This window comes from Atta colombica, unplaced genomic scaffold (genome assembly GCF_001594045.1).
Source record: "Atta colombica isolate Treedump-2 unplaced genomic scaffold, Acol1.0 scaffold222, whole genome shotgun sequence".
Taxonomy (NCBI): Eukaryota; Metazoa; Arthropoda; class Insecta; order Hymenoptera; family Formicidae; genus Atta; species Atta colombica.
The window spans coordinates 876,615-890,717 of NW_017259319.1; the positions used below are offsets into that span (position 1 = coordinate 876,615).

Consider the following 14,103-nt stretch of genomic DNA (forward strand, 5'->3'; position numbering starts at 1 on the left):
TCATATATACATATATATTTACATATATGTATAGTATACATATATGATATGTTCAATAGAATGATAGAAGACTACTTTAAGAAGCACCTGTTACAATAATGTTATGCAATCTTGATATGTATGATAAGGAAAATTACTTCCATGTTATACAATCCTGATATGTATGGAAACATTTGCATATGTAAAAAGTGTTATTAAATTAAGTACATTTTCTATAAATGTTCGAAAAGTTATTATATACTTTAAAAACCCGAATAACATCTTAATCTCAAAATGTATGGCCCATTATATATGATATTTAAAATATTAAGATACACGTTTTACAGATTAAGATATTTATATTATTTTAGAACCATTAAAGTTTATCTCTTACAACCAGCATCGACACTCTAGACTGTTTGTTTTTTTGAGAGATATTAAAATTATACAAATTTATTATTAAATCTTTTGAATCTATATATTTTTTCTAATCACAAAAGCTTAGAGCTCTTCTATTCTATCCCGGTACAATTCGAGCAATTGAAAATGCATGCTGTATAAGTTACCCTTGTTCCAATCGCGTCGTAGATATTTGATTCCCTAAATTAATAGTTTGCGGGGTTAATATTGCCTGCCTGTTTTGTGGTGCAGTAGTATAAGTCACAAGCCGTTGTGAACCATTACTGCTATCACTAACATCTTCAACAACAAACTGAATATGTTGGCCGTCTGCAGTACAGATTCTCGGTACTTCTTCTAATGTGAAAGTACCACTGGCATTATGCACAACATTATAATAATGTGTATCCATATTATTCAAAACTTAGGTGTTAGCAAATATGATCTTTTCTCAATTAATAAAGACCAAAATTGGATTGTGCTAATACATTGATTTAGACCAATCCATCAATATCATGTCTGTAGAGGAATCTGCTAGTATTTATGCGGTACAACCTATGGAAAATAATAACTAATTATATTCGACTTTTATGTATAATTTCAAAAAGTAAGCAAATATACCGAACAATACAATTGTTGAGGAAATAATGTTGAAATAATATAGAAATACACTGTAAATTTAACAGCGTAAAAACTTGATAACACATAAAAATAATATAGTATTGTGTAAAGTAGATTTTAAATGCTGTATTATCAAAGCACATATAAAAAATCGCGTTTGTAAAATTATATTGTTTAACTGGAATCTGATTGTGTTTAAGTATTTGTAAAGCACGAATTTTATAGTAAACGTATATAAAATTATATTAGAAATTCTAAAATGTTTATATATATAAAATATATATATATATATATATATACACACAACACACATACATACATAATATATATGTATAGAGGAAAGTCATCGATGTCGACATACCACTTTGTTTTTAGACAATATTTCTTAAAAAAGGTGATAAACTTTAAAAACACAAGTACAAAATAAAAAGTCTTTCATCAGATAATAGATATAAACAGTTTTTATAATACAGTTTTGTAATAATTAATTTTCTCATAAAGTAAGCAAAAATGAGCGTTTGACAAAATAGGTTCCAAAATTGACATAGTAGACAGTAATGCTATGTATTCCTATTTTTTTTTCTTTTACAAGAATTATTTGCATAGAATAGCTACAAGTGAATGTATATAAGATATTCTAGAATCTTTTCACTCTCTTCATTATAAAACATTTTTATTGAATTATATGCACATTTACTTTATGCTGTTCTGCAAGATACAAACATGTAACGATAATTTTTCAAGAGTTATTCTATGCACGATTGTTTTCAGTTCCAATAGAACTATTTGACACTATAAAGCAACATTATAAAGATTAAGTTAATTCATGATCTGATTTACAGACAAGTGTGGCGATTTACGCTCATCCCAATTTTATATTTAAAGTCGTATTATAAAAAAATTAAGAAAAAAAAACTGATTTAAGAAACAACAAGCATTTAGAATAATGTAATATTATCAATAATATAGGTACTGTTATTTAAACTACGCAATTTACAAAAGAAAATCGTAAGAATTTTATTTTCACAATCGTAGAATTCATTTTTAGTCGATTTATACTTCTTTAATTAGCTAAACAGATCACGATTTTATTAATAAAGTGCAATAATTAGTTTTTGAGAAATAAGAGGGTGTTGCTTTAGGAGATCTATGTCAATATCGGCGATTTTCTTCTCTACTAACAAGGGAAATATCAGGTGACGGAATTGAAGATTTTGATGCGCTTTTTACGAGCTGTTCTTGAAGGAAAAAAAAACGATACGTGTCTGGCTGTTTCAGCCATTGGTCCATTGTTCCGAAAAAATCGATTTTTTAAATAATTATTGAAAAATGTATAAATGTAAATATCACTATCTTTATAAATTTTATTTTAATTTAATATTTATTAGTTTTAATTACTTTTTGATTGTAATGAAATTTCATGAAATTATATATTAATATTATAGATAATAATTAAACTAAAAACTAGATAATAATTAAACTAAATAATAATTAAAATAAATTATTGTTTATTAATGGAATATTTATTATTACATTGTTATCGTCGTTATTATTCACATGAACGCATAAATAAAATTGTAATGAAAACTGTTACAATTTCTGATGAAATTGGAAATTAAAAATTATGATTAGGAATAAGTCATATATATATGTTTGTAATCTTTTTTTGATTAACATTGATTTATTAATAATAAAAAACTAATCATGTTTTGTAGACATACATTATACGGGATAACATAAATTATAAATACAAAAAAAAACATAAATATTTATTGCATTGTGAACATCTAACAAATGAATTTTAGAATGTATTTTATTTTAGAATGAAAAATTTGATTCTTATCAAAATTGATTCCTGAAAGAAGCTATTTCCATAATGTCAATCAAATCTGCTTTCTGCCAGATATTAGAAAAATGTCTGCAACAAAAATTCATTCGTAAGATGTTCACAATGCAGTAAATATTTGTTTTTCTTGTTTTTATGATTTTTATCATCTCGTACGTCTACAGAACACAATTAGTTTTCTATTATTATTAATAAATCTATTAAAGTTAATCAAAAAAAGATTACAATCATATGACTTGCTTGTTCCTAATCTTAATAAATAATTTCCAATTTCTAATTTCATCAGAAACCATAACGGTTTTGATTACAATCTTATTCATGCGTTCATATGAATAACAACAACGACGACGATAACGTTGATAATAATAAATATTCCATAAATGTATGTTATTTAATTATCAATAATATGTAATTATATGAAATTTCATTACAAAAAAATAATTAAAATTAATAACATTAAATGAAATTTATAAGATACTGATATTTTCATTTACACAGTATGTTTTTCAAATTATTACAATAATTTAAAAAATCAATTTCTTCGAAACTGAGCCAATGGCTGAAACGGCCGGACACGTATCGTTTTTTTTTTCGCTCAAGAACAGCTTATATAAAGCGCATCAAAATCCCGTCACCTAGTGTTCCCCTTATAAAATACACAATCTTTAACATTTATTGAAAAGAAACTTTAGTATAAGAAAGTAAATATGGAAAAATATTTTCACATTAATGGAAACTTTTAAAGTAGTCTCCTATAGAAATTAATTTTTTCAACATTCTAAATACAACTCTGTTATCTACTAATCGTTATTGTCAAAATGTATGTATCTATCGCATCTTTTTTCGATTCAAAAAAGTTATAAATTTTTGTACAATTTATGTGCTTCAAAGATATCTTATATCATAATAAAAAAATGTAATAATATAACAACGTGTATGTCATGTATATATTGTAGTTGGGTTATGATGTATTAATTTGTTTACCAAATAAATTTACAAATTATAACGAGAGAAGATAATTCGAAATATTAACATAAGGAAACATTATTATTGTAAATAGAACTGTTTAATCAAAGATATAAAAGGAATTTTAATAAGAGAAAATATAAATGTATTATTCGAGATTATCGAATTATATATATATATTTTATATAATTTTATGTACAAAGACCCTCATCACTAACACGATTAATTATTAAGAATATATTAACAAATTTGAAAATAGTAAGTATGTGTATTACTAAAGCTCACTTGTTAAGATCTAGATACTACAGGCCTAAAAACTATACTTTTCATTTGATGACAAAAGTTGTCACAAATGTCATTTTGTTTTTATTATTCATTGAATGCCAAGAAAGATGAAATAATGTTTGTGATGACTTGTGTTACATTAAATGGAAAGCATCCAATAGATAAATCCAGTAGTACAATCACTTATTATTAAAGACCTTGGCAAATAAGACGCAAGATTTAGTCCGGATCTATAATAGGTATTTTAAGTCTTAAGCCGTAAGAAATTGATCAATTACAATCGAATGTGAGGAGAATAATCGATTGTGATTCGTTCATTTTTTATGGTTTAAAAATCTATTGTAGATCTGGACTTAAGCAAGATTGTGGACAAAGTATCAGCCACTGCCATAGCACATAAAAAAATTTAAGATATAAGATTTAAGCCGTAAGCAAATCGACCAATTACAATAGAAACTGTAGATCATAACGTAGCAATAGCAAATCCAACATGTTTGCTCAATCCACAACCTTGTTTTAAGAGGCCTTAAGCAGTAAGCTTTGAGGGCTGCCGCACACAAATTCCGCAACAGTGAACTTATCCATAATCTCGTAATAAGATGAATTTTCAACCGGAGTTTCAACCGGTTGAAACTCACCTTATGAATAAGTTTACTGCTATTTCTATTTCCGTTACAATACGTAGATCTAAAGCAATATTCTTATCGGTTTAAGTCTTATCGGTTTACGTCTTACGATTAATGTTACGGAATTTTGTGTGTGGCAGTCCTAAGAAATTGACTAATCACAGTTATCACAGTAAATATGAGAAAAATAATCGACTGCGATTGATCAATTTCTTACGGCCTCTTAAAGTAAGGTTGTGGACAAAGTATGAGTAGCAATTTCAGTTACTTCTTATTCACTATGAGTACTGAAAATCTATAATATATGTAACGTGATGTATGAATTATAAATTTTCGACGATATGTATGAATTATAAATTTTCAATAGTCGCAGTGAATAATGAAACATATCCTTCATGTGATTAGTAGATTTAAAGATAAGAACTAATCACATTCGACTACTTAACTCTTTAGTGAGTAATTGTATTATTAGATGTACTTAATAAAAAGCATAGGCAATAGAAACAAGGAATAACAGATTTCAACCTACCGATTACAGAATATATTCTAATAGGTTGAAATTTATTAATTTCCTTATTGTCTGTGCTCTTCATTGTGTCTACATTCTTAAAAGATACAATAATTTGTAATCTTATATATAGTAAGTAACAACATAAATCATTACATCATCAGGTACGTTCCAAATTTTTTGGATTATACGTAACTTATAGTAAATAAAAAACGAACAACTAATGTAAAATCCTTTATATAGGTCTTTTTTTTATATTAATTTCAAATTAAATAAAACAATGTCCACATGTATACCTATCATTAAAGGATCATTTATAATGCAGATAGTATACCGTAAGTTATAAAAAATCGATGTGATAATCGATTAAAGGACATGATACATTGAAAAATTTAAATAGTAAAATTTAAACAGTACAATTTAAACAGTAAGCAAAAGAGATTCAACATGTTGGATTTGCTGCTGTTTACATTATGACCTTACGATCATAATGTTTTCTATTGTGATTGGTAAATTTGCTTACGTTTTAAAGCTGCCGCATACATTAACATTTTCTTTAGCCAAGTGGATTTCGGCTCTATTACGAGGCCAAGTACCGTAATTAACATTTAATATCATACAATGAAAATAGTACGATGTAGTAAGTTGTAAGCCGGAAGAAATCGACCAATCACAGAAACACAGACATTCGACTGTAATTGGTCATTATTCGTCAATTTCTTGCGGCTTAAGACTCAAAGCTTAGGTAATGGCTTATTGTAGAAAACTCATTACAGCTTATTATATTGTGACTTACTATACAATACTATTTCCATTATAGCTTATAATTGGCCAATTCGCATACTGCTTACATCTTATTCCTTTACATTTTTCTATGTTTCTGACCTTACTGCTTAAATCTTTTTATGCCCCATGGGCATTAATTATTTTCTTCACATTCGATTGTGATTGATCAAATTGATTAGCTTACAGCCTCTATTGTAGATGATCTTTATGCCTAAATTCTAAGCAGAATCGCAAGGTTCATAATATATTTTTGTAAGAATTTTTAAATGCTTATATCTTTATACAATATTTTAAGACTTCTTATTAGTTATAAAATTAACAAAAAATCGAAGATATTTTCGAATAATCATACGTTTTATGATACATATGCATAAAATTAGGAAACTCATAAGTTCTAATAAGTTTCATGAGAACATGGTACGGGTTTACGAATCTGCTTAGAATTGACTCATTAATGTATTAACTGGATTTGTATTCTGCACATGTCTATCAATTGTTGGTGTCGTTATGTGTTGTGCAGATATTTTGAGCCCATTCTACAATTCAAAGAATCGATCATAGTTGAATATTCTCCTCATATTTAACTGTAATTGATCAATTACAACTAAAATTACAATTATGTTTACACAATTATAAAATAGACTATATGTAATAAAAAAACTGTGAAACAAGAGAGAGAATTATTCGCGTCGCATGCTTCAATATATTTGTAGAACAGGAGTTATGATAGGAGCTTGCGACATGAATAGATCTAGAGACACATAATGACACCGAAAACTGTTGATAGGCATGTACAGAATACAGACTCTAATCACTGAATTCACACCGATCATACAACTTGAGATTTGAAATTAAGAAAAGTGTCAAGCTTAATGAATTTATTTCAATACATAATTAAAAAAAATTAGTTTACCCTGATTATGAATAACATAAGATAAAATATTAAATGAAGTGACAAATTGATTTTCGACATAATGAACAGATATGATCTAAAGTGATTGAACAGCTGTAAGGAATATAAGAACAGATTGTTTATATTTAAATATTTCTTTGTGTAAAAGATATAAGGAAACATAAAAAGATGATGTCTTAACGTTATCCTTAACATGTTATATTCGACAATATATTTACAATGATCTGACGCCACATGTAATTAGGACAAGCTGATTTAACTTCCACAAGACACTTGTTGGAGAAAGCTACACGATGCGTTTGTCGAACACGAGAGCTACAGTGCAGGAGCCAGTGCAGGATTCTTTTAGACGCGATGGAGCAATATGATCGAGAGCAACGGAACGTCGCGACAGCGTACAGTTTAAAGCTCGCGACAACCATAACCTAAAAGCTAGAGCACAAAGGGAGTCGCGACCGTGCTTCCTCGTCTTCTTGTCGCGATATCTGTCACGGAGGATAAACAGGAAACTTCGAACATTCAGGCGAACTGGTCGATAATGATAAACGAGAAGTTGGCACGTTTTTGACGATTTAAAACAGAAAAATCGACCGCGGAACTATTCTTAAATGAAATCTCATAACCTCGTCGCATGGATTAAAGGATTAATTGTAGGGACGGGGAGGGGCTTCAAAGGCCGGTATCGACACGTTATCTCATGGAGAGACACGGCGTGGCGCAACTGACAATTCGCTGGTTGAAAAACACATGATCGAGAAACGCATTACAACGAGCACGACGGCGACGATACTGATCTTTTCTTCTCTACTTACACGGGACAACCGATATGTCTCAATAATGAGCGTACAATGATGATACTCACGAGCATTCGCACGAGTTGTATTTTATAAATACGCCGTGTTTAACAAATTCGAGTTAGTGATCGTACTCAGCACTTTGACTCGTTTTTCTTCCGATCTCACTTGGATGCATTCGGCGAGAGTAAATAACAACTGCACCTCGCCATTTTACGTATCCATTCGCACGGGCGAACCCCGCGCTGCGATGCGATGATTGCGATCACCAACACCACGACCAACGAGGAACGGACGGACGGTACGTTGCACGGGGGGAAAGATGGCGCGATTATTGCGCAGAACTTCCGGGACGCCGTTTGATCGCGAACTTTAAACCTGCGTGTAGATTCGCAATCCAAATATAAGTTCCGTGATTTATGTCTATTTTTACCAATATAGATTAATTTGCGTTGACTCCTATAGTCTTTACGATTATATTTATTATTTTTGTATTAATAAAAGAAATCTTTAAACAATTAGTTTAGTTTAATTTAATTGATTATTAGATTCACTTTTATTTACAGGTTTAATTTATTTTTTTAATTTATTTTTTATCTTCTAGTTCTAAAAGTTAAGATAAAGAGAAAAAGATAAGGACTACATTACTAGCGATGTAGATTAAATTTAATTTTAATTTAATTGATTCTTTGTTCTTTTCTAATTCTTAGAACAAAAAGAGATAGTTAAAGAGTCAGTTAAACCAAGATTAAAGTTAATACGTAGAAACGGGCATTAATGTACGGAAAAAGTAATCGATTAATTTAAAAGTGTTTTCTCGAATTACGTCGGAAAATGGAATCTCAGAAAAATAATACTGATCAATCGGGATTATTTAACTTTAGAGCGTTCGTCTAACACGCTAATCTGGAGTCGTTATATTACTTTTCCGAAATTCTGTCATGGAACCTTAAAATATAAAATTTCTAATGCATTGTACTGTTCATTTAGATTGATCTTTGAGCTCGACTAATCTTTTGTCATCTAAAATGAATGTATCTGGATAACTTTATTATATAAGTGCAGAACTTATCTTTTCAATTAATTCTAGCATATAAATTTTTTCCATTTATCCGGTATTTTTTTTAAATTGATACAGCATTAATAAAGTGTACACACAGTCTAATTTTATCATTTCAAAACATTTTATTAAATAAGTTATTGCATATAATTTTTCGATAAAACATAGCAATTAAAAAAAAAGCATTACGTAATTCTTGTGTATCTTTTAATTTCTACAAACAATCGAAAGAATAAAAAAAATCTACTTGCATATACTGATTTTAGATGTACACAGAGAAAAAGCTATGAATGCCAATTCTATAAATGATGCAAATGAGAATCGCAAAATTATTTGCAGACGTAACAAATACTTATTTTTTTAATATTCGTTACAAAAATTATTTACAATGCAAAATATTTGTCAAATATGCTGTGCAAGCAAATTTGACAGACAATTAAATTTTGCAATCCTTTATGCGTTCAATAATTTTTTCTCTCTGTGTGGCATCATAATTTATTTATATATACATATGTAAATCACTTTTTTCCTTATTCACATTTATTAACTGACCGACAGTCAATATTTGCCATATTATTATAAAATAAAGGAGTTATTCTTCGTCCACTATGTTCTAATGTATAAGATTCGAACGGAAAAAAATTAGGAATTAGAACGGGCAAATGGGATTCCATCCCAAAAATGGGTAATTGATTGCGCTCGTTATATTCGATTACAGAGTCGCAGTAGGCTAGTCCGTATGTTCTTGTAATTTGGGCAAAAGCGTGAACGATCTTGGTGTCGCACATCTTCAAGGGATTTAATTTACAAGTAACGATTTTGGATATTGAAAGAGAAAGATTCTGAAGAAATTTCTCTGAAAAGAAAAAAATTATGTTTACACAATACAAATTTATCTCGTTATTAAATCTGTAGCTTTCATACAACAAGTATAAATGACTCACCATATTTCAAGTCAAATACAAAATGCTTGTACCTCGCGACAAATAAATAAAAGAACGCTTGACAAATAGAATAAAACACAACGTGTTTTGCATAATCCTCAATATATTCCGAATATTCTTGTGAAGTGATATATTCGTTTAGCCATTGCGAAAATTTAGATATCATCGTTTCCACTAATCTGAAAGAAAATGACAAATATTAGATATGCTCTTTTTTAGATATGTATTATTTATGTAAAGTTATCAAAGATATGTATTAATTACTGCGGAGAGATAAATGAAGCACTTGCAAGCAGACTAGAAATATAGCAAACAGCTGTTTGCCGATAAATCGGTGGTACTGTAGAATTAGGTTTCACAACTACTTCACGCCACAACCAATTTGTAAACCTTTCCTCAATTGTAGAAATTCGCAATTGTCCAAAACTGCTCATGTAGAACACGATATATTGCACGTATCGAATGCCGTACATATTTAATATTTCTTTTTCAAATGCGTAGACAATATCGCTATATATTATCTCCAGATTCTTCAGCTGCAGAACGTCATTCACAAAACAAAACTCGTGCATATATTTAAAAAATAATTCCAGGCACGAGTCTAGTATACGTGCAGTTGGATGTGTAGTCCTACTTTTGTCTGTATCATTGTTAATTTTGGTCAAATTGTCACTTGTTCCATTATTGATACAATCATCTTCTACCATATCTTCATCATTGTTTACTTCTTCACAAGGTACATTGGCATCCAACGTCACTAGCCTACAATACAGATATACTATTATTTATTCTCTTACTAGTAAAGTCAAAAAAATAATTTTGTATGAGAACGGTTGATAGATTACAAGTTCAAATCAAACATTCATCTCATGTAAGCTTTAAAATTTTATAAGAGACTGATTTTTTTTAGATTGTCAGTAAAAGAATGAGGTAAATAGTAATCTGTTTCTTTATTTCATTAATTATAGTAAAGTCAAAAATTTCATTTATTGAATAATAGAAAAACTTACTTTCTAATAATAAGGATTAAAATATTTCTTCTTAGCTGAGGTGCATAATTTAGAATTTCTAATAATGCATAGAGGTAAATTTCATGTATATAAGTACCATGTACAAGATAGAATGGAAAATTTGAATCGAGGGCTTCAAGTAAATCCTTATTTGACCTAAAAAATTATAACATGTATATATGTTAATGATGACAAAAATTAATAATTCATAATCACTTTTCTATATCTTACATTGGTACTACTCTTAAAATTTCACGTAATATATCATGAATGTGATTTAGCCTTTCCATATCTTCATCTTTAAATTGTCCAATTTCATGTTCGATATTATTTTCTGTTATAAACATAAGTATTATAATAAATATTATATTATTATCAATAAAATATTATTAGAGACTAGTAATAAATATAAAATTTACTTGGTTTAAATAATTCGACGAGACAATTTATTACAATATTTGTGTGAAATGTCTGCATACACGCTAAATTTTGCAAAAAGAGTTTATATGTAAAAATCACTTGTGATGATCTATTCGTCCAGTTGATTTGAAGAAGTGCTTCAACAAACAATTTGCGTTCAATATCTAACAAGGATATATACTGCATTACCTCAGTTATAAATTCTGCTAAATTGTTATCCTGATAAGAAAAAAAGAAACAAAAAGAGTATTTTAAAGAAAGTAGTCTTACATCATAATATACAATTAATATATAAACTATATGATACATATATATCAAGCATTGTAAAAGACTGTAAATTTTCTCTGCGTCTTTTGTCTGTCTTAATACCATTACCTTTATAATACAATTTTTAATCGAATGTATCAACTTCTCGTATTCTTTTTTTCTAATACCCTTGTAATTATATAATATATCTTTAACATCTTTCGGGAGTGTGCATATTTTGTCAGGTTGTTTAATAAACTGCGCTCTAACTCCACTGTCTTTCAACATAGATGACACGCTGCTGATTCTTGAGGATACCACAGACATCTATTAAACAGACAATTAATCGGAAGAACTCTATTAGGGTCTAATTAATGATAGAGCTATCTCGTAAAGCGCTGCTCCAAATTTAATTTGTAATCAAGAAGCGTTCGTCGATATAAGTAAAATAGCACGTGTGAACGCGGGGTAGCATGTAGAGCGGCAAGAGAAATAAGGTTAAGCGCACGTTAAAACAAATTAGACCGAGCTACTTACTTTAACGAGTATGTACGATTTTCACTTCACATAAGATAAACTCTTTCCAGCAATTGCTGTACACACGTACGTTTCTAATTTCTATTCTTTGGATAAGACTTACATCCCACGTGTTAACAAATTATTTCACCATACGTGATCATACACTTTCAGCCGATCAGCAGTGTTGCCAATCCATTGCTGATCTATTGCTGAGTTCAGATACCTACTCGAGTGTCACCCAAGTGTGACACTTCATCCTTGCTGTTTATCGTACATTAGATAAGGATGACATAAGACCTGAGGAGCACCCAGGTAACCCAGGAAATCTGAACGCCTATAGTGTAAGGTATTTTAAAGAAGAGTTTTCTAAGAGTTTTCACTAAGCGCGTCACGCGTCGCGTTGTAAAAGAAAGAGACAAAGGTAATTCTTAAGTCAGAGAAATCAAAGAGCCCAGCCTTTTTCCTGTTATCGTGGATGTTTCTAGAAATTGTACACTATTCCTAGTGTATCTATTTTCGGTTTGGAAACTACGGCTACATTAATGATGAGACCATTCCAATGTCATGTATATACATTAATATATAAAAATCTAATAAACGTCTTCCATTTTATACATAGATGAGCATAATTATTATCATAATATAATTAATATAATAATATATTTAATACGTAATATATAAAATAAAATAAAATTCAATGAAATTGTATACTATATTAATATTTTGATTTAAAATTTTGCTATAGACTTGAAGTAATAAATATATTTCTATATTTGCGCAGTGTTTAAATGATCCACAATTTATTATAATTGCATATTATTTTATAAGTTCGATTTTTCTTTCATACAATTTCTTCGATAGTCTTCATTTATTTATTCTAATTGATTTTATAATTTTTGGAAAAAATATAATTTCTGGCCAGTATTTAAAACGCGCTTTTATGTTGCAATTCTATGTAACGTAAACTATAATACATGTTAATACTGTAATAACGCGTTCTGAATATATACAGGATTATCTATCGATGCAAAACGAACGGTGTCAAATTCTGAACAAGACTAAATTTTTTGCGCGTCGCACTTATATACTCTAATCGAAAGCTAGCGCGGTCCAATCAGAATCGCGCAGCGACTTTCTGCGCTCATTGGCTGGCATGCGAGTGGTGGGATTCGAAGTCTGACGGTGCCTATAAATAACGTGTAAGGGGTGATATCCCGCTTTTGCGCTTCAGCCAGAGAACAGGTGTGTGTCCTGTTATATTACGTTGAAATAGTTCGCACCTCTGGCTTCGAATCAATGTCTTCGAATCAATCATTGTGGACCTTTCCTTCAAAAGTATCCTGATCTTCAGAAGTATCCTGAACTCCAGAAGCATCCTCATTTCCAGAAATATCCTAATTCCTGCACTGTAGAGAATAAAACGACGGGCAACGGCTCGGAAAAATCGTTCGAATTATACTAACGAGGTAACTAATAAATATTATCAAGTTATTAATATTTTCACACACGCGGCGCGAGAAATATTTAAAAACCGATCGCTCTTAAGTTCTCTAATAGTTTTAATATGTCTTAAACGTGTTAAATAAAATGTTTAAGCTATTATTAATATGTACATTATTAATACCGCAATGTTTTCGCGACGATTTCGCAGGCGTGAAATTTCTAGGCTAATTTAATGCGAAGTATAATTAACTTTGTATTTATTTCCTATAATAATGTAGAGCTAATAGTACTAGTACATTGATTGTCCGGCCGAAAAATATTTTTCGCAATACTCGTTCGGTCGAATCAAAAGCAGTACATTGCGTTAACTTTGATGATGCATGAAATTGATCGCGCGCAAAAAACAACGTCGCCTCGCCATCTTAATGAGAATTCGACGAACGAGACAAGTGGCAGCATGCCTCATCTGTCGATCCTGTGCCCGTCGCGATCTTATTAAGATAACGAAGCGGCGTCGTTTTTTTGCGCGCGATCAACTTCATGCATCATCAAAATTAAAGCAGCGTACTATTTTTAGTTCGATCGAATAAGTATTGCAAAAATTATTTTTGGCGTTTAATTGGTAAAAAACTTATTTTTTTATTGTTATCGTTTCCTCATTTGTAATATTCAACTGACGCGAAACATCAACGCTCGTATATTATTAGTAATTAATTAAAACATGTATCTCAATATTTG

General features: G+C 29.7%; 2 protein-coding genes across 3 annotated transcripts in view; both read right to left on the reverse strand.

Annotated features, from left to right (window-relative positions):
* The window catches only part of LOC108687969, an 18,182-nt gene extending 10,179 nt beyond the window's left edge, over positions 1-8,003 (reverse strand). For both annotated transcript variants that reach the window (XM_018194019.1, XM_018194018.1), the window contains exons 1-2: positions 7,792-8,003; positions 546-933 (exon numbers count right to left, since the gene is read on the reverse strand). In XM_018194019.1, coding sequence (XP_018049508.1) covers positions 546-790 — 245 coding nt within the window. In that variant the 5' untranslated portion in view covers positions 791-933; positions 7,792-8,003. The remainder of the gene's footprint in view (positions 1-545; positions 934-7,791) is intronic.
* Positions 8,004-9,240: 1,237 nt separating this feature from the next.
* Positions 9,241-12,088, reverse strand: LOC108687957 (RNA polymerase I-specific transcription initiation factor RRN3). Its single transcript, XM_018194002.1, has 8 exons — positions 11,941-12,088; positions 11,533-11,730; positions 11,157-11,376; positions 10,969-11,071; positions 10,738-10,893; positions 9,992-10,489; positions 9,728-9,906; positions 9,241-9,639 (listed from the first exon to the last, which is right to left on the reverse strand). Exons 2-8 carry the CDS (start codon positions 11,728-11,730, stop codon positions 9,314-9,316), a joined length of 1,680 nt encoding a protein of 559 aa, XP_018049491.1. The 5' UTR covers positions 11,941-12,088; the 3' UTR covers positions 9,241-9,313.
* Between the last annotated feature and the right edge of the window lie 2,015 nt (positions 12,089-14,103).

What these genes read in the sequence shown, in the direction of transcription:
- LOC108687957 (XM_018194002.1), bottom strand. Translation starts at nt 11,730, where the DNA reads ATGTCTGTGGTATCCTCAAGAATCAGCAGCGTGTCATCTATGTTGAAA. An exon ending in TTAAAAATTGTATTATAAAG is followed by an intron (nt 11,377 to 11,532) that starts GTAATGGTATTA and finishes TTTTCTTATCAG; the next exon opens with GATAACAATTTAGCAGAATT. An exon ending in TGTATTTGACTTGAAATATG is followed by an intron (nt 9,640 to 9,727) that starts GTGAGTCATTTA and finishes TTTTCTTTTCAG; the next exon opens with AGAAATTTCTTCAGAATCTT.